Source organism: Cuculus canorus, chromosome 27 (genome assembly GCF_017976375.1).
Source record: "Cuculus canorus isolate bCucCan1 chromosome 27, bCucCan1.pri, whole genome shotgun sequence".
Classification (NCBI taxonomy): Eukaryota; Metazoa; Chordata; class Aves; order Cuculiformes; family Cuculidae; genus Cuculus; species Cuculus canorus.
Genome location: NC_071427.1, coordinates 4,348,346 through 4,373,238, shown reverse-complemented (window position 1 = coordinate 4,373,238; position 24,893 = coordinate 4,348,346). Strand labels below are relative to the sequence as shown.

The following is a 24,893-nucleotide window of genomic DNA, read 5'->3' as shown; positions in this document are numbered from 1 at the left end:
GGGGGTCGGTCCCGGTTCGGAGATGGTCGGTCCCGGTTCAGGGGGGGCCGGTCCCGGTCCGGGGGGGCGGGGGGGGTCCGGTCCGTGCCGCCTCCCGGGGCGGGGGCAGGCGGGGGGGGGGCGGCTCCTCCATCGCCGCGGCTGCCGGAGCGGCCCCGGTGCAGCCGCAGCCACCGGCGGCCCCGCCCCGCCCGGCCCCGGTGCCGGTGCCTCCCGCGCTGCCCCGGGCGCAGGTGCGGAGCCCCGGAACACCCCCCCCACCCCCCACCAACCCGACCCGGACCCCCCCGACCCTGCACGGCGAGGTAAGAACGAACCCGCTGCCCCCCCCCCCAATCCCCGGTGCGGGACCGGTCCCCCCTCCCCATTCCCCACTCTCCCCCCACCGTTCGCCCCATCGCGGGGGGCCGCGGGGGGGAGGATGGGATGGATCAGAGGTGCCCCCCCCCCCTGCCCCCCCCCCCGCCGCTGCTGCTGCTGCATTGGGAAGCGGCGCTTTTGTTAGCGGCTCCGGGCGGAGCGGGCGGAACCTTGAAGGGTCACGGGCTGGAGGGGCCCCCTCGGCCCCCCCAAACCCATCAGCACCCCCAGCACCCCCAACCCGAGCCCTTCTGCCCAGCCTGCCTGCACCCCGCGCCCCCCCCCCGGCACCGCGACCCCCCCCCCACCACCACCTCCCGCTCAGCGCCTCCATCCTGCATCCCCATCCTCACAGCAGCGTTTCTGGGGGGGGGCACCCCGACAACCCCATCCGCCCCCCACAGCCCCCTCCGGCATCCTGGGCACCCCCCGTGCCCCCAGACCAGCCCAGAGCCCCGGAGAGCTTCCTTGCACCCTGATGCTGCACCCCAGTTCGCCCCCCCAGCACCCAGTTCGCCCCCTTGCACCCTGATGTTGCACCCCCTTGCCCCCCCCCAGCACCCGGAGAGCCTCCTTGCACCCTGATGCTGCACCCCAGTTCCCCCCCCCAGCACCCGGAGAGCCTCCTTACACCCTGATCCTGCACCCCCTTGCCCCCCCAGCACCCGGAGAGCCTCCTTGCACCCTGATCCTGCACCCCCTTGCCCTCCCAGCACCCGGAGAGCCTCCTTACACCCTGATCCTGCACCCCCTTGCCCCCCCAGCACCCAGAGAGCCCCCTTGCACCCTGATCCTGCACCCCCTTGCCCCCCCAGCACCCGGAGAGCCTCCTTGCACCCTGATGCTGCACCCCAGTTCCCCCCCCCAGCACCCGGAGAGCCCCCTTGCACCCTGATGCTGCACCCCAGTTCCCCCCCCCAGCACCCGGAGAGCCTCCTTGCACCCTGATGCTGCACCCCAGTTCCCCCCCAGCACCCGGAGAGCCCCCTTGCACCCTGATGCTGCACCCCCTTGGCCCCCCAGCACCCTGATGCAGCACCCCAGTGCCCCCCCCCAGCACCTGGATACCCTCCTTGCACCCTGATGCTGCACCCCAGTTCCTCCCCAGCACCTGGAGACCCTCCCAGAACCCTGATCCTGCACCCCTTTGCCCCCCCCCAGCACCCTGAGAGCCTCCCTGCACCCTAATCCTGCACCCCCGTGCACCCCCGGTACCCGGAAACCCTCCTCACACCCTGACCCTGCACCCCCCCGAGATCCTCCCTTCACCTCCATGCACACCCCCCCCCGGCACCCTGATCCCACCTCTCCATCTGCCCCCCTCCGATACCCCAATGCTGCTCCCCTCCCCCCAACCCAGGACCCTCATTTCCCCTTCCTGCATCCTTGAGCCCCCCCATCCCCTCCACCCCGACCCCCCTATCCTCTCCCACACCCCCGGGCCAGCACCTCACCCCCCCCCAGCCCCGGGACACGGTGATGGGTGCAATGTGCTGAGGGGGGAGCCTCGAGCTGGGAGGATGGAGATGGGGGGGCTCCGTTTGGCCCCCGCTGCCTCTTTGGGAAGCAGCCAGGGCTTGTTGGTTGAGAAAGGGGGGGCAGAAAAAGGGGTAGACTGGTTTGTACCCCCCCTTTGCAGTCTCTGCTGGGGTTGAAGGGGCTGAAATGGGGGGTCCGGCCAGTGCAGCCCCTGAAAGGGCAGTGGGGAGCAGCGAGGACTCAGCTGGGGGGGTTGGTGGTAAAGCCCCCCCCCCAAAATGGCCCCACATGGGCTGGTGGAAGTAGACACCCCACAAACTGGGGGGTGCTCAGCTCCATCTTGCTGGAACTGGAACTTTGGCGATGGAAGCGACACCTGTATGGGGGCACCCCATTGCGATGGGGAGGCAGTAGTGGGGCACCCCCAGCACGAGGGGGGCACCCCCAGCGTCCGGGGAGCCCCATGTGGGGCTGCAGAGCTGGGGGGGCTCCGTCCCCTGCTTTGGGGGTCGGTATCTGTGGGTTTGGGGGGGAAGGTGTAACCCTGAAATAACGCGGGGGGTGCTGAGCCTGACCTAAATCCTGCCCTGTCGCCATCGCCGCGGGGGGCCCCCAGCACCCCAGGACCTTTGAGGGGGGTCTAGCACCTTCCAGAAGAGGAGGGGTGGTGGGTGAGGGCTGTGCCGTCGGCTTGGGGTGACCTTGGGTGAGCGCTGCTTCCCGCTGTGCCTCAGTTTCCCCTCTGCCAAACAAGGCCATGAGGCAGAGGGTGCAGAGGGGAGCCCCCCCCCCCCCCGGTGCTAAGTGTTGGATCCAGCCCCTCCACCCACCCTGGGAAGTGTGGGAGGAACTGCCACGAGCGACCCCCAAAACTCAGGGACACCCACCTCCGTTTGTCCCCAACGCCAGGGAGCAGTGGGGATGATGGTGGCACATTTGGCATCTCTGTGTCCCCCCCTATATCTCCCAACACCTCAATATCTTTTGGGCCAGGTTGGCTCCGGTGGGGCCGATCCTGCTCCGGGGATGCAGGGCGATAGGGGATGGCTGAGCCCCCCCCGTCCCACTGGGACAGCGGTGGGGAAGGGCTGCGCTGGCTTGGGGGGTCCCCTCCGTGTCCCCCTGGCAGTGACAGCCACCATTCAGCGCCTGAGCTGGTGACACTAGAGGGCAACTCCCGGCTCCGCAGGATCTGGCCCTGGATGCCAGGACCCCCCCACTCCCCCCACTCCCAGGGCTGGGGTCGCATCCGGATGGGGGCTGAGGCAGTTGGAGCAGCGATGAGCGATGGAGCAGCCCATTCGAGAACCCCGTTTTGCAGCGTTCCCGGGGTGACATGGGAATTGGGTCACCGCTGTCACCAGGGCACGTGGCTGCGGTGGGGAAGTTTTGTGCAGGGGGGGCTGCAGGTGGTCCCCTGGAGGTGGTGGTGGTGGGGTGTCAGGCTCTGAGGATGCTGGGGTGCAGCTCAGCCCCCACCGCTGGGGACGATGCTGCCCGTGGTTGGGCTGCAGGGACACAGCTCCTTTCCCCTCTCCGGGAGCTGCTTCCAAGATATTTTTCCTGCTGTTCCCATAAACAAAGGGAAAATCACCAAATTCACTTCCAGGCAGTGGTTTGAATGGGGTTGCGCTGCCGGGAGCGCGCGGCGAGCCGGAGGGGACCGTGCACGCGTGTTCACGCGTGTTGGTGCATGTGCACGCGTGTGGGTGTGCTGTGACATACACGGGGTGGGGGGGGGTTGCAGGAACCCCTCTTTATTCCCTAAACCACGAGATATTGAATGCCTTTGTGGCCCTCCCAGCCCCACCAGGGGCCCAGAGTCACGGGACGGAGCGGTGACACGCCACGCGGGGTGTCACCGTCCCCCTCGCGTGCCCCCCGGCAGCCGGCATCCCTGCAGCTTCACACGTGGCACGTGATGGTTTGGCTCCCAGTTAAACTGGTGACCCCTGGGAGGGCTCCAGCTTAAACCAGTAGCTCCTGTGAGGGCTCCCAGTTAAACCAGTGACTCCCAGGAGGGCTCTTCCCTCCCTACCAGTGCTGGGAGGCCCACGCCTGCACGATGCTCGCCGGGTACCGGAGTTGGATGCAGATCCCTGCTGCAGTGCCGGACGCGGTTTGTATCCTTAGACAAGCTGGAATATTTTTAATTAAACCTGCCAGTTTGGATGCGATTTAATTTTTCAGTGGGTTGAGCCGTGCCGGCCGCCCGGTGCATCTCCCGCGCCGCGGCCACCACAGCCGTATCCGTTTTATCCCGGTGTTGCCGTCGGTGAGGTTTTCCTATCGAGTGTGCTGGTGGCTTTCCCTGTGTTGGCGTCTCTCCGTGTGCCAGTGAGCAAGTTGCCTCCGGCTCGGTTGGGATGGTTTGGCAGTGGTGCCGATGCGGTGGCATCCGGCGTGCGTTCGGTAATATAAACAGTAGTAAAGAAAACCAGGAGCAAGCCTGGTTCCATCTGGGCTGCGTCGCTGCGCCTGTTTGACCTGTTTGCATCCCAACTGCTGCCGGCATCACGGATGCTTCATCCTTGGGGGGGGGCTCTGGGGGGCTCTTCTCCCCATCCCTGCATCCCCAGGATGGTGATGGATGTGGCCGGTGGTGCTGACTGTGGTACCCAAAAGGATGCTGATGTATCCCCAGCGGCACCAGCCCCACCGCGGAGGGGACCTGGTGGCCGTGGGGACTCCGTGGCTCATTTGGGGGGACCTTTGGGGTTCGGGTCGCGTCCCCCAGAAGGGATGGTGGAAGTTACGATTCCCTTCGCGAGGGCGGGAGGGAGAGGAAGAGCGATAGTCTGGCGCGGAGGAGATCCCAGCGGGGCTGCCTTGTGCTAACAGGATTTTACTCCCTATTTAATTACAAATTTGTCAAATTAAAGAAAAAAAAAGGGGGGGGGGGCAAAAAAATCCCTCTTTTCTCGTTGTGACAGTTCTCGGCAGCCGGTTAATTAAATAGCGACTGGTGATGCCAGAGGAGATCCCAAGGGATCCCAGTCCTAGGGCTTGACAGTCACCTCTTGGTTCCAGTTCCTCCCAGTTCAGCCCAGTAGGGCCCACAGGTGGCGAAGCAGCCGTGGTTGTGGCAGCAGCGTGCCAACGCGCTGTGGATAATCCCCGGCTCTTCCCTGTGTAATCCCACCCGTCAGGATAATCTCATCAAACCCAGCAGCGCCGCGGCCGAGCTCGATGCCGGGTTTGGTGCCGGAGGGATCTAAGGGAAAGACACGGTGACCCTGGGTGAGTGGTGGCTGCGGATGCGTCTTTATCGGGGTGATATTGAGGCTGGGAGTACCCATGGGGCGCTCAGGTGGGGAAACTGAGGCAGGGAGTACCCATGGGGCGCTCAGGTGGGGAAACTGAGGCACGGAGCAAGGGGACAGCATGTAGTTTTGCTGAGGACAAGGACAAGGGGGTGGCAGCCGCCTCCGACGCTGAAAACAAACCCAAGCGCTGGAGGAGGGCAGGATGGGAAGAGGCACCGGTGTCAGCACCCACGTGTGCCCCAGAGAGACCGGATCCAGCCCCAGGCTGGGCGGTGGGAACGTAACTGGTTTTTATTATCAGCCTCATCCATCATCTCTCTCCAGGGGAGGCTGAGATAAAGCGCTGGGAAATTAGGAAGCTCTAAGAAGGCCGATTTGGGAGGTTGGGAGCTGGGATCTGTCCTCGCCGCGTGCTGCGCGGGGCCGAATCCTGCGCAGGGCAGCAGGTAGCGAGCACGGAGCTGCAAATAACCCCCGTCAGCTGCTACGGCACTGGCTGCGCCTTCTCCTTCACGTCACCTTTCGGGGAGCGAGCCTGCACGGCGTGAGGTCAGCGCTGGGAATAGCCCAGGGCCTGATCCTGCCCGCCTGGCCCCCGCCCCGATCCAGGGTTCTCCACTGCCTGCACGCACCGCACACGCCTAACACCCCCATGCACACGCGTGTGCACACACACCGGCTCTGCACACAGATGTGTGCGTACCGGAATGCGTGCAAACAGCCTCACGTGCTCTGCAAACACCACCACCCCCCCCCCCTCCGACACCGCTCCCGTGCACCCGTCCCTGCACGCCCCTCACACGCGCGTGACTGCTGGGGCACAGCCACCTGCACACGTGGCAGCGCACCGATGACGAGCGGCTTCACGCCTGCACACACATGATGCGGTGCACACATACCTGCACACGCGTGACAGCCGGTGCGTGCGCTGACACCTAGGCACACCTGTGACAACGGGTGCGCACACGCCTTGCACACGCATGATGCTGCACATGGCTGTGCACACCGATACCTGCACATATGATGCGTGGGACACGCATTCCGGCACAGATATGACATGCAAAGCACGCACACACCTACCAGTGACACTACACGCCTGCACACACATGACACACGGTGCATACACATGACGCGGTGCACCCTCCCGTGGCACCCCACGCCCACACCCAGCGCCTGCAGCTCCGCGCCTTTCCCAGCCCATGGAAATCCGCTGCCCCTGGGCAGTTCTTCCTCCAGATCCAGGAATCGATAATCCTATTTTTCCCTCCGTGCCACCCCTTCGCAGCACATCTGCCCGGGGAGGCACATCTGGTGGGGCCACCCAGGAGATGGGGACCTTTGTCACCCATCCTGCCCTGAGCTTTGTGGCGCTGGGGACAGGCGGTGGCAGTGGGGAGGGGGCTGAGGCTGTGCTGGCCTGGTTGGGTGCCCGCGGCCGAGCGGCTTTGCCAGCGCGGGCAGGAGAACAAGGAGCTGTTTCGAGGGCAGTGAGGGAACACCTGACCTTCCGGCGAGGCGGCAGTGCTGGGCGCTCACCGGCTAACAATGGTCCTTTGTTCCACACTTGCATCCCGCATCCCCCATCCTGCATCCGACATCCCACCCTGCGCCCCGCATCCCACCACGCATCCATCCTGCACGCTGTAGCCCAGCCTGCATCCCACTCCACATCCCACATCTTCTCTCGCATCCCACCCTGCATCCCGTATCGCGTGCTACATGCTGCGTCTTGCATCCCAGCCTGCATCCTGCATCCCACATCATGTTCTGCATCCCACATCCTGCATCCCATCCCACATCCCGGCACCCACGCTAGCCTAACTCCAGCGCATCCTACAGCCCAGTCGGGGATCGGGGTGCTGGGATGATGGCTCGCGGTGATGGGGACGGGGGTGCGGGAGGAGGACCAGCTGAAACCTTGGAAGTTCGGTGCAGAGCGCAGGATGGAGCTGGGTCACGGCAGCGAGGAGATGGAGATGCCGGCAAAAGCTGGGCTGATGCCACAGCACCAGCACGGGTCACCCCAGGCTCCTGGCACACCAACTGTGCCCAGAATTTGGGGTGACCGAGGCTTCTGTCCCCATGGGATCCCCATCCCTTGGTGTCCCCGGGAGGGAGAGAAGGGTCACAGAGCAGCGGTCCAGGTGGGAACGCACCATGGGCAGCAGCTCCAGGTCCCATCACCTCGGGACAGCGTGAAGTCGGGGGTGGTGACACAGTGGGGACCCTGGGAGCTGCACCCACCCGCACCCCTTGCGCCTCTGGGTACGTTTGAGTAAGCAGAGAGAGTATTTAATCTTATTTAACTACAAATAAGTGATGGAAAGCATAGAGATCTGAACTCGAGGTGCCGACCCCTGAGCTTGGAGCAATTAAAAGCCCTTTTTTTCCCAGCTGGAGCGGAGCAGCTGAGCACAGCTGGCACGGGAGAGACCGAAATGGAAATAAAATCACCAAATACAACAACCAAACTTTATTGAGGCTTAAAAAAATGAGCAGGATACGGGGCTGAGCACTTGCTCCGAGCCTTCCTGGCCCTTCTCTCGGTTCCTCCGGCTCTCCTGGCTGCTGGGATCTCTGGGTTTGTTATCGCAGGGTTGCTTTCTTGGGATCGGGGTTGCTTCGGACACGTGTCATAACCCGGATAATGATGGGGCTCCGTCCCCTGGTTTGTTACCGTAGGGCTTTTCCCTGGAGCTGAGTGTCCGTGCATCCCGTTTGCATGGTTCCTGGGAGCAGGGATTGCGGTTGTAGGGTCTCCCACGTGGAGAGGGGTTTGCCTGTTGGCTCTTGGGGTTGGGAGCTGTGCACCCCTCTGCCCGCTCAGGGACACCTGGAACAAGGGATCCCTGGGGATGGGACACCTTGGGGACAGGGATCCCTGGGAATGGGGCGCCCTGGGGACAAGGGATCCCTGGGGATGGGACACCCTGGAACAAGGGATCGCTGGGGATGGGACACCCTGGGGACAGGGATCCCTGGGGATGGGACACCCTGGAACAAGGGATCGCTGGGGATGGGACACCCTGGGGACAGGGATCCCTGGGGATGGGACACCCTGGAACAAGGGATCGCTGGGGATGGGACACCCTGGAACAAGGGATCCCTGGGGATGGGACACGCTGGAACAAGGGATCGCTGGGAATGGGGCGCCCTGGGGATATGAGCTCCAGGAGGATGGGGGCTCCCTGGGGATGGGGCTAATTGGGGACAGTATTCCTTGGGGACAGGGTTCCCTGGGGCCATGGGCTCTCTTGGGTCACAGGGTTGCACAGGGATGGTGCGGTGCAGGGGATTGGTGGCACTTTGGATGGGAGCTCCCAGGAGCAATGATCAGGCTTGTGGTGAGAGCAGGGCGTCCTCCTTTCCCATAGCGAGGGGAAACTGAGGCAGGAGGCCAGAAGTGGTGACTCAGAGTGGCTGGACCTGCTCCTGCCGGTGGGACCTGTCTGCGGCCACCCATGGCTGGGGTGGCCCCGGGGCCATGCGGGTGCTGGGACGAGGATTGGCAGCCGAGGGGGACCCGGCGAGGGTGCAGAGCCCCTGGGGTGGCCCAAGAGACCGGGATGAGGGGGATCAGTGCTTTTGGGGACAAAGGAATGAATGCCCCTGGGAACAAAGAGGTGACAGTCTTGGGGGGGGGACATGGAGAGATGTATGCCTACAGGGACAAGTGCCTTGGGGACACCAGCAGGAGAGGGACACCCGTGTGTGCCCCGCGAGAACAGGGGACAAGGGCTGCGAACTGGGGGGACAGGGCAGCCATGGGCTTGGGGACAAAGGGGAGAGGACAAGGGCTGTAACTTGGGAAGGATGGGAGCTGAGGGCTATGAATTGGGAGAGACGGGGCAACCTTGGGGACAAGAGCTGTGAACTGGGGTGGGGGGGACAGCATCCCACGCTGCCCCTCTCTGTCCCCCTTGCTGTCCCCTCCGCAGGGTTTATTTTGGCGCGAAGCGTGACGTCTCCTGCATAGAAAACCATCCTTAATATCCAGAGGAGTATGTATTTAATATGCAAATTATCACCACCAGCACCACCGTAGCATGGTGGAAGGGACACCTTGGGGGCACCCGGCACCCCTTGTGTCACCCAACAGCTCCTGTCACCCCTGGGCACCCACGGTGGGCGATAAAGCCCCCCAAAAGTGACTGTGGTGTCCCTACCATCCGCAGAGCCCACATTGGGGTGGTCGGACCCCCTTGGGGTGTCCCAGAGGGGCTGGCTGGGAGTGGGGGGAGCGATGGCGAGGGGATGGGGGCTATAAAAGGCAGCTGTAAGCGGAGCCGGTAACCGGAGCAGGAGGCTGGGGGGACATCTGAGCCGCTGGCGAGGCCGCAGCAGCGCCAAGGTAAACGGTGGGTGCCTTGTGTGTCCCACACTGGTGGCCCCCACGCTGTCACCCGCATGGTGACCCCATCCATAAGGGGGTCTCCCCCATTCTCACAGCCCCTCTAGCTTTGGGGGTGCCATGTAGCCCGGTGTTGCTTGGCGGGGGGTGGGGGGACATGGCCGGAGGGGGGGCCAGCGCGCGGTGCCAGGTGGCCGGGGTGACATTTGCTCCGTCGCAGGGACAGCTGCTTCCTGGCTTTGCCATCTGAACCGACCCTGGAACGGAAACCAGAAAGGGGGGGGGGGGGTTGGTGTTGAGCCCCCCCTCAGCCGCAGCAGCAGCTGGGTTGGGGTGGGGGGGTGGTCCCCATAGCCACTTGCAGGGGGTTTCTACTGGGGACCCCCAACCAACCCCCCAGCAATGGGGGTGTCCCCCCCTGAGTGACCCCACAGAGCCAAGGGATGCTCTGAGGACCGGGAGCCACTATTTTTTTTGGGGGGGCTGGCTGGTCAAGGGGGTGCTTTTCTTTACTACTGCTTATAAGGGCTTCATTAGCATATCTAATTGCTGATTGCTTATTGGTGCTGGGTGCTTTCTAGAGGAAATTACCCCCAAGAGCTGATAAAATCCAGCATTAACTCAATGAGGGGATTTAGAGGTTGAGATAATGCTGTATTCCCTCCCCACTGCCATATGGGGGGGTTGAATTATGGCCCCCCCCCCCCCTCGTCAGGTGCCTCCTAACGAACCCTAATAATTAGAGGCTGGTGGTGCTGGGTCCCTGCTGCCATTCTTCTGCTGAAAAGTTGTATTTTAAGGGATTTTGGAGATGGTGTCGCTGCTTTCCCAGTGTGTCCCCCCCCCAGTGTGTCCCCCCCACCCCATTCCTGGTCCTGTGCTGATGGGTTTCTGCTCTGAGCCAGCGTGGATGAAATCTGGGATCCCATGGGAATGAGTTGAGCCGGGATCAGCTCCGGGTGAGGATGGCAGGGGGTGACTGTGGTGCCTCTTGTCCCCACCATGGTTTTGGGGGGGATGGGGGGGTCTCTCACCGGGTGGGCTCATGCCGGCGTCTTCCTGCGCTGCTTTCCGAGGGGACGCCACCGTGTCGCTCGGGGAGTCCCATGGGTGGCCCCCCCCCCCCCAGGTCCCCGCTGCGGTGACAGCTGCCGGGGTGGTGGCTCCGGTTACGGTGACATCAGCCCTACCTTCCCACCTGGCATGGGTGGGGGGCGCGGGCCCCTTCCCCTGGGGGTCCCTTGGAGGGTTGGGGGGGGGTTTACATGACAGCTGAGCCACTTTGGGGACACCGGAGACCCTAACACCGTCCTGGAGTCCCGGGACCCCCCCTCCGAGTGTTGGGGACGGAGGTGGCCGTGTCGTGGAGGCAGCCGGAGGAGCTCAGGTGGGCAGAGCGGGGGCCAAGGTGGGGGTACGGGGTGCGGGGAAGGACTCCCACCCCCGGGAAGGGAAGGGGGGCAGTGTACCCCCTCCATGTAGTGAGTCGGGGTAGGGGGGAACGGAGAGATTTCAGTGTGCTCTGAGATTGCTGCAACACCCAAAGAATTGCAGCTGGGCGGGAAGGGTAAAAATGGGGGGCTGCCCCCCCTTCCTGCCCCGTCACCCCTGTGCTGAGGACTGGGGAGACGCACAGAGCAGGAAGGACAGGGTAAACAGCTTCCCCTGCGCCCAAAGCTTTCTGTGCGGAGGGTGAGGGCTGAGCGTGCTTTCAAATGGGGAAACTGAGGCACAGAGCAGGGGCTTGCAGCAGGGACAAGGACAAGAGACTGAGGCTCTTCAGCCACTCGGTGTCGGAGACATCTAAACGGGAGACCCCCATCTCCTGTGGACACCCCCCACCCCTCCCTGCTCAGCCGCCATCTCCCCCTGCTGCCTCAGTTTCCCCACAGCCATGCTGGGGACCAGCACGATGGCCACCCCCTCTCCTCCACCACCGCTGTGAATGGGTCCCTGTGTGTGTCCCCCCCCCCACTCTCCCTGCTGTGCCCCTCTCCTCGCCAGCCCCCTCCTCCCTGCTGCCATAGCTGCCTTTTCTTTGCCCACACAATCGCAGGCATTTATGTTGCCGGAGGCTCCGGTTACCCCACGCTTGTTCGCTGTCACCGCGCAGGCTGTGAGGGGGGACGGTGACACCAGAACCCCTGTTTGGGGTTACGGACACCCAAGGCTGCAGCAACACCTCCCCGACACCCCAAACCTTACCCGGAGTGGGTGGATTCTCAGGTGGCTGCTATATGCTGAGCCCTCCATCCCTTGAGCTGCTTTTTGGGGATCCTGCAGAGACGCTTAAATTTGATGATTTTGAGATGGGGACGGTTACAATATGTGGACATCGTTACCCGAGCGGGATGGTTTATTTGGTTAATGAGGTTGGGTGAGGAGCCCCAGCAGTCCCTAAAGGGCTTTGGGGAAGCCCCCTAATTCAGTTCAGGTGGTAAAAGCCTCCGAGACTTTAATTACAGCAATAATTAAATTGATAATCTTATATTATAAGATATATATAATTATATATAATATAATATATAATTATATATTATATAAGATATATATAATATCTTATATCTTATAATATAAAAGCAGCCCAGGCACAAGGAATAGATTAAAAACTAAGAATATCCAGACTGGAATTTCCAAGGGATGGTGGTCTGTCCTGACCAGTCTGTCACCCGTGGCGCTGCCGGGGTGGTGGCAGCGTGCTGTGGGTGACAAACTAGTTAGAAACAGCTCGTTTTGCTCTTTTAGAGGGGGAAATGCCCCTCCATCCCACTCCTTGGCGTGAGCTTGGCAACACCAAACCTGTGGGCTGCTTTGGTTTGTTTGTGCCGCGGCGGTGCTGCCGGTGCCGCTGGCTCAGCCGTGCTGGGTTTGAGGAATGGTTTATTGCTGTAGGCACCCGTCGGTTCTATTTAGTAGAAAGATATGAAAATATTGAATGATGGGCGGTGCTGTTTGCTTCGTGGGCAGGTGGGGAAACTGAGGCACGGCCCCCTTCCACAGCTGGTTATCCTGGCCCTGCGTGGCTGTGGCCATCCCTGGAAGGGGGAGTGCATCTGAACCCACCTCACCAGACACGGGGGTGTCCCCTGGGGCTGTGACACTGTGGGGACAGCGTTTGGTGTCCCCGAGGGCTGTGACACTGTGGGGACAGGGTTGGGTGTCCCCAGGGGCTGTGGCACTGTGGGGACAGGGTTGAGTGTCCCCAAGGGCTGTGACACTGTGGGGACAGGGTTGGGTGTCCCCAGGGTCCGTGACACTGTGGGGACAGGGTTGGTTGTCCCCGCAGTCTGTGACACTATGGGGATAGGGTTGGGTGTCCCTGGGGGCTTTGACACTGTGGGGACAGAGTTGAGTGTCCCTGGGGGCTGTGACACTGTGGGGACAGGGTTGGGTGTCCCTTGTGTCCATGATGCTGTGGGGACAGGATTGAGTGTCCCCGGGGTCCGTGACACTGTGGGGACAGGGTTGGGTGTCCCTGGGTGCTGTGACACTGTGGGGACAGGGTCAGTTGTCCCCAAGGGCTGTGCCACCAGGGTCACATCCCATTTGGGGCTGTGACACAGTGGGGTCAGGGTCAGCTGCCCCCAGAGGCTGTGACACCTCAGAGGGGACCAGGATGGGGACAGGGCCAGCTCTCCCCCAGGGCTGGTGGCACTGCAGAGGGGACGGGGACAAGTCTCCCCGCTGGCACTGCTCAGCATCCCGGCACCGTGACCCCAGTCCTGCACAATGTCACCCGTCCTCTGCCCGCAGGGGACGCGGTGGCAGGAGGGCAGCAGCTCCATCAAACCCTCTCTCTGCTCTCACAGAATTGATAATCAATCAAATCACTGCCTGGCTGCTAATTACCCAGCCCTCCTCCTCCCCCCGTCCCTGTGGCTCATGGTGACGTGTGTTGAGTGGGGGACAGTGGTGGTGGCACTGGCGCTGCCCAGGGATGGTGGTGCAGTGGCACCTGGTGCTCTGATGTCTTCCCAGGGATTTTTCCGAGCCATCCCAATGGAGTTTGGGACAGGGAAGAGTTTTGCTGCCTTACCCCCCAATTCCCATGTCCCCGGTCTTGCCACGCTGGCACACACTGGCATAGCTCCCCCCCTCAGCAACTGGTGCTGAGCCACCAGCAGAGCCCCAGTTTGGGCTCCGTAGCCCCAGTACGGAGCCGCGCAGGCGCTGGGGGTGCTCAGCAAAGGCGCGGGGGCCGCTTTTCCCAGCATATTTGAAATTCTTCAGCCCGGGAAGGACTCGCTTCCCTATCACCAATCCTAGCTGCATCCCATGCCGGCCCCTCACCGCTGGCACCAACCCAGCGCCAACGCCTTCAACCCCCACCCGCTCGCCGAGACCCCCCCAGACGCCGGCGCTGGCGATGGGTTTGGGATGCAGGAGGGTAGTGGGGTGCAATGGGGAGGAAACCCAGGCAGGCAGGGGGGATGCTGCCTCCCTCCCACCTCTCCCCGTGCCCGCAGGTGCGGTGGGTGCCCACCCGTGCCAGGGGACACCATGGGGTCCCCTCCCCGCATCCCCCTTGTCCTGCTGCTCCTGCTCGCCGTGGAGAGGACGGCGCACGGCACCTTCCCTGAGGAGCCTGGCCCCATCGCTGTGGCCCCCGAAGAATGTGAGTGACCCCCCAGGAGTCCCGGCGAGCGTGGGGGGGAGTATCGGGGGGCTGCATTGGTGCACAGGGGGAGACACGACTCGGCACAGAGAAGGAATGGGGGTTTGGGGTGCTTTGGGGGGAAGGCGGGGTGGGGAGCACCCATGGGAAGGGGTTTTGGGGTGCTTTGGGGTGGAGGGAGGATGGGGACCACCCATGGGAAGGGGTTTTGAGGTGCTTTGGGGTGAAGGCAGGATGGGGAGCATCCATGGGAAGGGGGTTTGGGGTGCTTTGCGGTGAAGGCAGGATGGGGAGCACCCATAGGAAGGGGTTTTGAGGCGCTTTGGGGTGAAAGCGGGAGGGGGCATCCCTGAGAAAGGGGTTTGGTTATCCTTGGAGGTGAAGGCAGGATGGGGAGCACCCATGGGAAGGGGTTTTGGGGTGCTTTGGAGTGACAGCAGGATGGGGAGCACCCATGGGAAAGGGTTTTGGGGTGAAATCAGGATGGGGAGCACCCATGGGAATGGGTTTTGGGGTGAAATCAGGATGGGGAGCACCCATGGGAAGGGGTTTAGGGGTGCTTTGGGGTGAAGGCAGGATGGGGAGCACCCATGGGAATGGGTTTTGGGGTGCTTTGGGGTGAAGGCAGGATGGGGCATCCCTGAGAAAGGGGTTTGGTCATCCTTGGAGGGGAAGGCAGGATGGGGGGAACCCGTGGGAAGGGCTGGGTGAGGGCGGTCACCGTGACTGTCTGGGGGTACCAGGGGCCGAGGGGTGCCCCAGCAGCGTGTGACCCCCCCATGTGTCCCTCCAGATGTGAAGCACTACGCTGTCTTCGTGGGCCACGGGATGAGCCGCCCGGCCGGCCCTGAAGGTGGGGGGACCCAGCGCCTCAACATCCAACGCATCCTCAAGGTCAACCGGACCCTTTTCATCGGGGACAGGTCTGACAGCACCCCAAAACCTCCCCGCTGGGGGTGGGCTCCCAGCACCCCACCTCAAACCGCTTTGCTGGGGTGGGACCCCACTGCCTGCCCTGGGGGCCCCCAAAATCTGCCATGGATGGGACACCTCAGAGGGCTCCGATGGGGCTGTCACTGCCCTGGTTGATGCTCTATGACCTGCCCCAGCACCCCACATCTCCCCAGGGAGGGTGGCAGTGGATCCTGCAGTCCCCCCCCAACACACCTTGCACCCCCACATCCTCGGGGCACCCCTAGCATGGTAACAGGGAGCCCTGCAGTGTGGTGATACCCATGTCCCTCCCCAGGGACAATGTCTACCGCGTCAGCCTGGAGCCCACCGGTGCCGGTGAGATGCGTTATCACCGGGTAAGTGCCGACACCCCGAATGCCATGGGGGGGTTCTAGGGGGGCTGCCAGCTTTGTCTGAGTCCCACGCTGGGTTTTTGCCCCCCTCTAGAAGCTGACGTGGCGCTCAAACCAGCACGACATCAGCATCTGCCGGATGAAGGGGAAACACGAGGTACGGGGTGGGGGGTCTGCACCCAGTGAGACCCCTCCCCAGTGGGGGCTGAGCACCCTCTGCACCCCATGTCACACCCACAAAGCCACCCTGTCACCTTCTGCCTCCCAACTCTTTGCCAGCGGTTGTATCTCCATGATTTATTGGCCGCTTGGATAATTGGGTTTGTAATTAATTATTTTGGGTCCATGGATCAGAGCACGCGCAGCCGAAAATCCAATTTCTAGGTCCCGTCAATGCTATTTTGGGGCGAAAACACCCCGCAAACTCAAGCCGTGCAGGGATGGGGGCCTGGATGGAAGCACCCAAGGGTGGGATGGAGGGGACGGGGTGCCAAAGGGTGACGGTCCCCTCTCGCTGGCGCAGGCAGAGTGCCGGAATTTCATCAAGGTGCTGCTGGTGCGGAATGAGAGCCTTCTCTTCGTCTGTGGCACCAACGCCTTCAACCCCATCTGCGCTAACTACAGCGTGAGTCAACCCCCCTGTCAGGCTGCGGACCCCCCCGTGTCTCCCCCCGGCGCCACCGAGGCAGACGGACCCCACTGCCTACGTGGCGTCGCTCACGGCCCCGTCTCACCCTCCGTAGATGGACACGCTGGAGCCTGTCGGGGACAACATCAGCGGCATGGCCCGCTGTCCCTACGACCCCAAGCACGCCAACGTGGCCCTCTTCACAGGTCAGAGCTGGCGCCGCCAGCGCCACGCCGGGCTCCTTGCTCGCTGTCCCCACCCCGCGTCCAGCTGACGCCTCTCTCCTGTGCAGGGGGGATGCTCTTCACTGCCACTGTCACGGATTTCTTGGCCATCGACGCCGTCATCTACCGTAGCCTGGGGGACAGCCCAACCCTCCGCACCGTCAAACACGACTCCAAATGGTTCAAAGGTGCCTCGTGTGGCGTGGTGCCCACCACGTGCCTCGCAGAACTGGTCCTTATCCCCTTCTACACCATCCTGGGACATCCCTGACTTTGCCGCTGTCCCCACAGAGCCCTACTTTGTGCACGCCGTGGAATGGAGGAGCCACGTCTACTTCTTCTTCCGGGAGATCGCCATGGAGTTCAACTATCTGGAGAAGGTGGGAGACATCCCCACGGTGGCCCAAGACGCCTGGGGTGGGGACAGGGACAAGGGGAAGGTCATTGGGGTTGGGTACCAGGGGGTCATGCGTGTCCATCCCGTAGGTGGTGGTGTCCCGCGTGGCCCGGGTTTGCAAGAACGACATGGGGGGCTCGCAGCGGGTACTGGAGAAGCAGTGGACCTCCTTCCTTAAGGCCCGGCTCAACTGCTCTGTGCCGGGTGACTCACACTTCTACTTCAACGTCATCCAAGCTGTGACGGATATCTTAGAGCTGGATGGGCGCCCTGTGGTGCTGGCCGTCTTCTCCACGCCTGCCAACAGGTCCAGACCCCCTTGTGCCCCACTGAGATCCTTGGGGCTGGGCTGGGACCCCACTGGGAGCCTCAGTGCCCGTGTGGGACATGGGGATGGGTTGAGATGTTCACCCCATGACTGCATCTTCCCAGCATCCCTGGCTCAGCCGTCTGCGCCTTTGACATGACCCAAGTGGCCGCTGTCTTTGAGGGACGTTTCTGGGAGCAGAAATCCCCTGAGTCCATCTGGACACCCGTGCCCGAGGACATGGTGCCCAAGCCCCGGTGAGTGATCCACTGTGGCCACAGGGATGGGGACAGCCAGGCTGGGACCAGCAGGAGAGGGCATGGAGATGGATGTGGGGACAGAGATGGGGATGGGGACAACCAGGGCTGGTACATACATGGAGAGTGGTGGGAGTGGGAATGGGAGTAGGGATGGGAATGGGGACAGGAATGGGGACAGGAATCATCAGGGCTGGTACCCTCAGGGAGACTGGTGGGGACAGGAATGGGGATAGGGATGAGGGAAGGGACGACAATGGGGACAGGAGCACCTCCCGTACGAGGACAGGCTGAGAGAGTTGGGGTTGTTCAGTCTGGAGAAGGCTCTGAGGAGACCTTAGAGCAGCTTCCAGTGCCTGAAGGGGCTCCAAGAAAGCTCAGGAGGGGCTCTTGATCAAGGAGGACAGGGATAGGATGAGGGGCAATGGGGATAAACTGGAGAGGGGCAGATTTAGACTGGACATAAGAAGGAATTTCTTCCTATGAGAGTGCCCAGGGAAGCTGTGGCTGCCCCATCCCTGGAGGGGTTCCAGGCCAGGTTGGATGGGTCTTGGAGCCCCTGATCCAGTGGGAGGTGTCCCTGCCCATGGCAGGGGGTGAGACTGGATGATCATTAAGGTCCCTTCCAACCCAAACTATTCAATGATTCTATGATTCTATGACAAGGATGGGGTTGGCAAGGGCCGGTACTGGAGGAACGGTGGTGAGGATGGGGAAGAGGCCAAGGATGAGGACGGGGCAGCCAAGGCTGATGTCAGCAGAAAAGGTGGGAGGGGATGGAGATGGGGACAGAAATGGTGACAGGCAGGGCCAGGACCAGCTGTGATGGGGACAGGGATGGGGACAGGGCCATTGTAGCCATGGGGATGCTGAGCTGTGCCGCGGCCGCAGGCCTGGGTGCTGCGCCTCCCCGGGAATGCGCTACAACTCCTCCAGCACCTTCCCCGACGAGATCCTCAACTTTGTCAAGACGCACCCCTTGATGGACGAGGCAGTACCGTCCCTGGGCAACGTACCCTGGATCCTCCGCACCATGAGCCGGTGAGCATCCCGCGGCAGGATCCGGCCCGGGGAGGCACGAGAGGGCTGGTGGGTACTGGTGGGTACTGGTGGGTACTGGTGGGTGCTGGTGGGCGCTGGTTGGAGCCTCTCACGCTGCTGCAGCACATGCACGCGAGTGCCGGGAGAGCGCCAGGAGACCTGATAAATCTCATAAACTTTGCAGTGGAGATTGTCTCGTCCTAATTAAATCTGCCTTAATTGCTGCTTGATGGGGAATTAATCAAGCGGCGCTCTCAGGCCGTAGCCTCTTGCCGGCAGGGCAGCCAGAGTGTGCGCGGGGATGGGGATGCGGACACCAGGTTGGGGAGGGACATGTGGGGGTGAGGACATGGGGATGGGGACAAGGGGATGGGGATGGGAGTGTGGGACATGAAACTGGGGACAGGGACGTAAGTCTGCTGAGAGACCTGAGGACTGGAATGCGGAGCTGGGAACCAGCTTGGATCTTGCCAAGGGATTTGAGGGAATTGGGCTGGTTCCTGGCTGGGATCTGGACCGATTTCCTTTTGGGATCTGCATGGCCCCTCGTGCTCCCATCTTGCCTCAGTTTCCCCCTGCCCAGGGCCACACGGGCTCCCACACACCGCAATGCCTGCTCTGTTCACACCATGCAGTTATCAGCTCCGCAAGATCGTGGTGGACAATGCGGCGGGGCCATGGGGAAACCACACTGTGGTCTTCCTTGGCTCCAGCACGGGGACTGTACTCAAGTTCCTCATCCAGCCCAACGCCAGCACCAGCACCGCGCCCGCCGCCCCTGGCAGCCAGAGCGTCTTCCTGGAGGAGTTTGAGACCTACCACCCTGGGAGGTGGGTGCTGGGAGGGAGGGGAAGGACGGTAGGAGGGTCATCGAATGGATGGATGGATGGATGGATTGGATGGATGGATTGGATGGATGGATTGGATGGATGGATGGATTGGATGGATGGATTGGATGGATGGATGGATGGATGGATGGGTTGATGGATGGATAGGATGGATGGATAGGATGGATGGGATGGATGGATGGATGGATGGGATGGATGGATGGATGGGATGGATGGATGGATGGATGGATGGATGGATGGGTGGATGGATGGATGGATGGATAGGTTGGTGGGTGGATGGATGGATGGATGGGTGGATGAGTTAGATGAGTGGTTGGAGAGCTGAATGGATAGGGGGTAGTTGGATTGATTGGTGGGCGAGTGGATGAGATGTTTAGGGAGGGGTTGATTGACAACTGCAAGGTGACCGGGTAGGATAAATGAGGTGGTTGGGGGTAGGCGGATGAGTGAGATGGATGGATGGTTGGAGGGGATGGGTCAGAGGGATGCAAGGAGCCAGGGTGTGAATGGTGTGGTGGGAACGGGTGAGATGCCCTCCTCTGGACCAGCCTGCACTGGGTCTGGCTCCACAGCAGGCAGCTGTGGATCAGAGCCGGACCACGCTGAGCTCTACCCTGTCCCCAGGTGTGGCCGGGACACGGAGGACGAGCGGCGGCTCCTGGGGCTGGAGCTGGACAAGGCGGCGGGGTCCCTGCTGCTGGCCTTCCCCCCGTGTGTGGCCAGGGTGCCCGTGGCTCGCTGCCAGCAGCACTCGGGCTGCATGAAGTGAGTGCCCCCATCTCAGCAGGGCTCGAGGCGGAGGGGCCTTACAAGGAGGGGGTTGCCTCCTGTCCCAGGAATTGACCCTGCGCTGTGATCCAGCTGGGAAGGGCTAAGCATAGCTGGGAGCATGGCTAGGGGAAACTGAGGCATGGGATGGTGTGGGGTCAGGGTCCCTTGTTGGGGGGCTGGGGTGTTGTTCCCCCTGTGTGAGAGCTGATCTCGATGTCATTGCTTCCTGCCAGGAACTGCCTCGGGAGCCGGGACCCGTACTGCGGCTGGACACCCGAGGGCTCCTGCATCTTCTTGGAGCCCAGCCCCAGGTAAAGCTGCCAGGCTCGGGAGCGACACTGGAGGACACGGGGCAGGCGGATAGGGAGGTCATTGGATGGATAGGATGGATGGATGGATAGGATAGATGGATGGATGGATGGGTTGGTGGGTGGATGGGTTGATGGATGGATGGATGGTTGGATGAATGGGTGTGTTGATGGGTTGGTGGATGGATGGATGGGTGGGTGGGTGGATGGATAGGTGGGCAGGTTGAGGGGTGGGTGGATGGGTAGGTGAGAAGGTTGATGAGTGGGTGGGTGGATGAATGGATGGATGGATGGATGGATGGATGAATAGGATGGTGGGTCCAAGAGCATCGTCCAGTGCAACCCCCCTACTGCTGAGACCTTCTAAACTCATTGTTTACCAAAGCAAGCTGGGAGCCCTCTGCCAGGCCATTTGAGACCAGCTGAGCCTCCCACTTTTTGTACCCCCCAGGGCAGCCTTCGAGCAGGACATCACCGGCAGCAGCACATCCCACTTGGGCGAGTGTGAGGGTGAGTGCGGGGCAGGGACGGGACTTGGGGACGTGGTGATGGCACCACCAGGCCCTGACCATGTCCATCCCCTGACGTCCCCTCGTCCCCCATCACCCAGGGCTGGTGACGGAGAGCTTTGTGGATGAGCCGGACGGGCTGGTTTCGGTGAACCTGTTGGTGATCTCCTCGGTAGCCGCCTTTGTCATCGGCGCCGTCATCTCTGGCTTCAGCGTCTGCTGGTTCATCGGCCACCGGGACCGCAAGGAGCTGGCGCGCCGCAAAGACAAGGAGACCATCCTGGCCCACAGCGAATCGGTGGTGAGCGTCAGCCGGCTGGGCGAGCGGCGGGCACGTGGCGGGCAGCCCGGCGCCTTGCTGGCCCCGCTCATGCCCAACGGTTGGCCAAAGGAGTTGGGGAAGGTCACCCAACACGACCTGGACTCAGGGGTCCTGCCCACGCCGGAGCAGACCCCGCTGCAGCAGAAACGCTGCCCCGGCACCCTCCAAAACTGCACCTGGGAGCAGAGTCATAACATCATCAATGCCGCGTTGCGGGACCCCGGTGGATCTGGCACAACCGCCACCGGCACTGGGCGGCTGCATGCCAGCTCCAGCCGGTCGGCTCGTGGCATCCCCCTCTCCTGCCACGCCATCCTGGTGGACCAGGAGCTGGAGGCTGAACTCAGCGACTCCTCGGGTGACGGACACTGGGGTCGGGACCCCCAGGAGGGTCCTCGCACCCGGCAGCACCCTCCCACCGGCACCCGCCGTCCACCGCGCAGCTCCTACGGTGACTTCACCAGCACACCGCGCCCCAGCCCCGATCGCCGACGGGTGGTTTCGGCACCCGGTGGCGAGGGGGGAGACTTTACCGAGGGGCCACCTTGGCACCCGGAGCAGCTGAACTTCAACGCCAACAATGGCACCGGCCGCCCCGGCGCCCACCTCAAGAGGAACCACACGTTCAACAGCGGCGAGGTGCCAGCGGGCAGTTACGGGCGGCACGGCACAGCACCACGGGCACCCCGGGCTGGGCCCCCGCGGGCGCTGACGGACCTGCACCACCTCCTGCGCTACGGCGTGGAGCGGACTCCCTCCGGAAAATAGGGTCCTACCTTGGGGTGTCCCCCTCCCCAGGACACTGGTGGGGTCCCCTGGCTCCCTGGGGGGACAGGGAGGGGTGGCTGGACAGGAGCTGTGGGCACTGGGAGAGATGCTGCATGGGGAGGGGGGGGGGCAGGGATAGGCACCCCCTGGGGTGCTCCTGGGAAGGGTTTGGGGGGTTCCCTGGGCAGCGCGGGGCAGTGCCCTGCGCTCCGGCTGCTTTGCCCTGGGATGCTCCGTCCATCCCGTCCCATCGCCAGGTTGGACCCCAGGGACCGCGGCACCCTGGGAGGGGGATCCCTGGGAGGCAGCAGGATGGACGCACGGACACGGGCACAGCTGAGGCAGAGCAGGGCTGTGCACACACACACACACACACACCCCCTCCAGAGGGGCTGGGGACACCCGGGGGTGCCACCGGGGTGTGTTGGTTGCAGTGATGGGACGCGGTGAACATTTGGGGTGCAGGAGGGTGGGGGTTCCCAAATTGTCTTGAGTTATCTGGGGCTGCCCCCTGCTAGCTTGGGGATGGGGGGGAGTGTGTCTCGCCCATGATGCCCCCACATTCACACCACCCCCTCCTGGGAAGCACAGCCGGGATGTGGGGGTACCGCTGGGGAGTCCCCACCGAACCCACTCTCTGCTGGCAAAGGGTGCCCTTTCGGTGCCACCCCTGCCTGGCCCTGGGGTCCAGGTCCCCGGGGTTGGGGGGGGACAGGCTGTAAATAGGGTGGGGGGCGGCGGGTGCCCCCCCCCTCCCCCGTGGCCATGCATGCGGCCGCCCGCGGTCTGTACCCCGCGGCCCCAATAAACGCCCGTTTACCAGAGGCGAGTCCCCCGCTGCCGCCTCAGCACCTTCTTACCCTTCCTAAGAGTCTTGATGGATGCCACCAGCCAGGGGGGGACAAGGCAGGGGGGGGACGTGGATCCCCGCTCTGTGAAATCCCCATGTACCCCCTTTTTTTTCCCTCCCCCCAGGTCACACGCTCCTCCGTGCATTCACACCTGCACCCACACACCCTGTGGGCAGACGTGCATCCCGCTGTGCTCACGCGCATGCACTGTGCACCCACGCTCCGTGCTTCTCCCACCACCCCATGGACCCCCCCCAGACCATGCTGACTACCCCCCACCCCACAAATCCTTCCGTGCTCAGCCCGCAGTGGCCACGGGGCCACCCCAAGGGGGGCTTTGCCATGGACCAGTGGGTGCCAGATGGGGTCCCAGTGCTCCCCAGCACCCGCGACGCCCCACACTTCGTGTCCCCCGGAGCCCCATGGGCGTGCAGCGATGTCGCAGTCGGCGCTGGGATCCCCGGAGAGGGTATGGGTGGAAAGGGGACATCCATGTCCCCCCGGCCCAGAGCTGGGGGTGCGATGGGGACGCGAGGATGCCAGCACCGTGACCCTGCCCCGGATGCTGACGCTGTGCGAGCTGGCAGCGAAAGCGGCGATTTCCCAACCAGTAGAAGCTGAGCCGCAAAGGAGACGAGACGGACCCCAAGGAGCCCCACCAACCGGTTGGGACGGTGAGGGCAGGGTTTGGGGGGCTCGGAGTGGGCTCAAGGAGGGGGGATGTGGGGTTCAGGGCATTTCCCTGCCTGCAGCCGTCACCTGTTGGCAGTGGGACAGCGATGACGGGGCTTGCACAAGCCCAAGTGATGATGGCCACCTTCCCACAGCCCAGCACCATGCTGCCACCGTGCCGGATCCTGCCACCACCGCTGCTGCTGCTGCTGCTCGGCCCTGCCATGCCGTGCTCCCCGCAGCCCAACGCCACCCGTTTTGTCTGCACAGAACCCACCCTGAGCACCTTCCCCAGCGGGCTGCCCACCACCACCTTGGCCATCTCGGTGGAGTTCACAGCTCTGGCCACCCTGCTTCCCACCGCGCTGGCAGGGTTGCCCCATCTGCAGGAGCTCCATCTCTCCTCCAACCTCCTCAGCACCCTCCCCGAAGCTCTCCTGCACCCCGTGCCAACCCTGCGCGTCCTCGACCTGACCGACAATGTCCTGGCTGACCTCCCGGCCAGCACCTTCACCAGCACCATCCATCTCCAGCACCTGGTGCTGCGGGGGAACCGGCTGCGGGCTCTGCAGCCTGCCTGGTTCCGGCACCTTCCGCAGCTGCAGTGGCTCGATCTGGCTGCCAACGCCTTGACAGAGGTGCCACCGGAGGTTTTTTCCCCACTGTGTTCCCTACGTAGCCTGGATCTGTCCCACAACCACCTGGCATCCCTGGCACCGGGTGCGCTGGCCGGGCTACGGGCGCTGGAACGGCTCAACCTGGAGGGGAACGGTCTGGGCACGCTGCCACCCACCGCCTTCGCTCCCGTGCCTGCCCTGCGCTTCCTCTTCCTCCAGGATAACGAGCTGCGGGCGCTGCCCTCCAACATCTTCATGCCCTTGCGTCATCTCTGCGTCCTCGACCTGGCACGTAACCAGTTGCAGACACTGGAGCTGCCGCCCCGGTTCCCTGGTCCCGTGTTGGACCTCGATATCTCGGGCAACCCCTGGGCCTGCGAGTGTCGGCTGCTGTCACTGCTGCGACGCACAGCCCCGCAACTCGTGACCAGCCGTGACACCCTCTGTGCCAGCCCCGAGAGCCTCCGGGGATGGGAGGTGGCCATCGCCAGCCAGTCCGAAACCACAGGCTGTGAGCCCAAAGGTGACGAGAAGCAGCAGCTGGACCCCTAGGCAAAGGGCTTGGTGTCACCATGGGTGACTGGGTGTCACCTCCCTCCCTGGCCCCAAACAAGAGGTGTTCTCTTGGGGAAACTGAGGCAGGAAGACAGGTGTGCAGCTGTCCCACATCCCCATCCCCATCCTGCTGGGCATCTGGCCCCGTCCCCACCCCACAACAGCACAATAAAAGCCATCATGCTTTCCTTTGAGGTTGTCCTCTGAAGCCCCTGATGATATGGTAGTGATGGGCACCATGTCCCGTGCCCGCGCCCATCCAGGCCAATCTGTTCCCCGTAGGACCACCCCAGGACTGTCCACCACCCTCCGACGTGGCTCACTGCTGAGTGGCACTGTTGTCCCCTAGCCAGAGGACACTGGGAACCTGTGGAGCTCTGCTTGTCTTGGGGACATTTGGTATGGAGATGCTTGGCATGAGGACACCTGACTTGGGGTCA

The 24,893-nt window shown here is 63.0% G+C and overlaps 2 protein-coding genes across 8 annotated transcripts; both read left to right on the top strand.

The window, feature by feature from the left end:
* The first annotated feature begins 219 nt into the window (after positions 1 to 219).
* SEMA6B (semaphorin 6B) lies at positions 220 to 22,570 on the top strand. 5 transcript variants are annotated; one of them, XM_054049907.1, is made up of 17 exons: positions 220 to 305; positions 13,923 to 14,071; positions 14,865 to 14,994; positions 15,321 to 15,381; positions 15,473 to 15,535; positions 15,902 to 16,003; positions 16,122 to 16,212; positions 16,299 to 16,418; positions 16,522 to 16,610; positions 16,717 to 16,934; positions 17,060 to 17,191; positions 18,083 to 18,232; positions 18,868 to 19,062; positions 19,705 to 19,845; positions 20,085 to 20,162; positions 20,611 to 20,669; positions 20,770 to 22,570. In XM_054049907.1, the coding sequence occupies exons 2-17, from the start codon at positions 13,957 to 13,959 to the stop codon at positions 21,756 to 21,758; spliced, it is 2,733 nt and encodes a 910-aa protein (XP_053905882.1). In that variant the 5' UTR covers positions 220 to 305; positions 13,923 to 13,956; the 3' UTR covers positions 21,759 to 22,570. The 5 variants fall into 5 exon arrangements, with proteins under 5 accessions (XP_053905882.1, XP_053905886.1, XP_053905883.1 ...); XM_054049911.1 differs by lacking the exon at positions 220 to 305 and adding an exon at positions 3,599 to 3,958; XM_054049908.1 differs by lacking the exon at positions 220 to 305 and adding an exon at positions 8,297 to 9,456.
* Positions 22,571 to 22,907: 337 nt separating this feature from the next.
* On the top strand, positions 22,908 to 24,623 carry LRG1 (leucine rich alpha-2-glycoprotein 1). 3 transcript variants are annotated; one of them, XM_054050018.1, is made up of 2 exons: positions 22,908 to 23,274; positions 23,437 to 24,623. In XM_054050018.1, the coding sequence occupies exon 2, from the start codon at positions 23,446 to 23,448 to the stop codon at positions 24,448 to 24,450; it is 1,005 nt and encodes a 334-aa protein (XP_053905993.1). In that variant the 5' UTR covers positions 22,908 to 23,274; positions 23,437 to 23,445; the 3' UTR covers positions 24,451 to 24,623. The 3 variants fall into 3 exon arrangements, with proteins under 3 accessions (XP_053905993.1, XP_053905992.1, XP_053905991.1); XM_054050017.1 differs by having other exon boundaries at positions 22,908 to 23,283; XM_054050016.1 differs by having other exon boundaries at positions 22,908 to 24,623.
* Positions 24,624 to 24,893: the final 270 nt, after the last annotated feature.

Bases quoted from the DNA above. Each gene is read 5' to 3' on its own strand.
- SEMA6B (XM_054049907.1), top strand. From the start codon at position 13,957: ATGGGGTCCCCTCCCCGCATCCCCCTTGTCCTGCTGCTCCTGCTCGCC. The intron at 14,995-15,320 runs GTCTGACAGCAC...GTCCCTCCCCAG, and splicing joins ACCCTTTTCATCGGGGACAG to GGACAATGTCTACCGCGTCA. The intron at 18,233-18,867 runs GTGAGCATCCCG...CACACCATGCAG, and splicing joins ATCCTCCGCACCATGAGCCG to TTATCAGCTCCGCAAGATCG.
- LRG1 (XM_054050016.1), top strand. From the start codon at position 23,389: ATGACGGGGCTTGCACAAGCCCAAGTGATGATGGCCACCTTCCCACAG.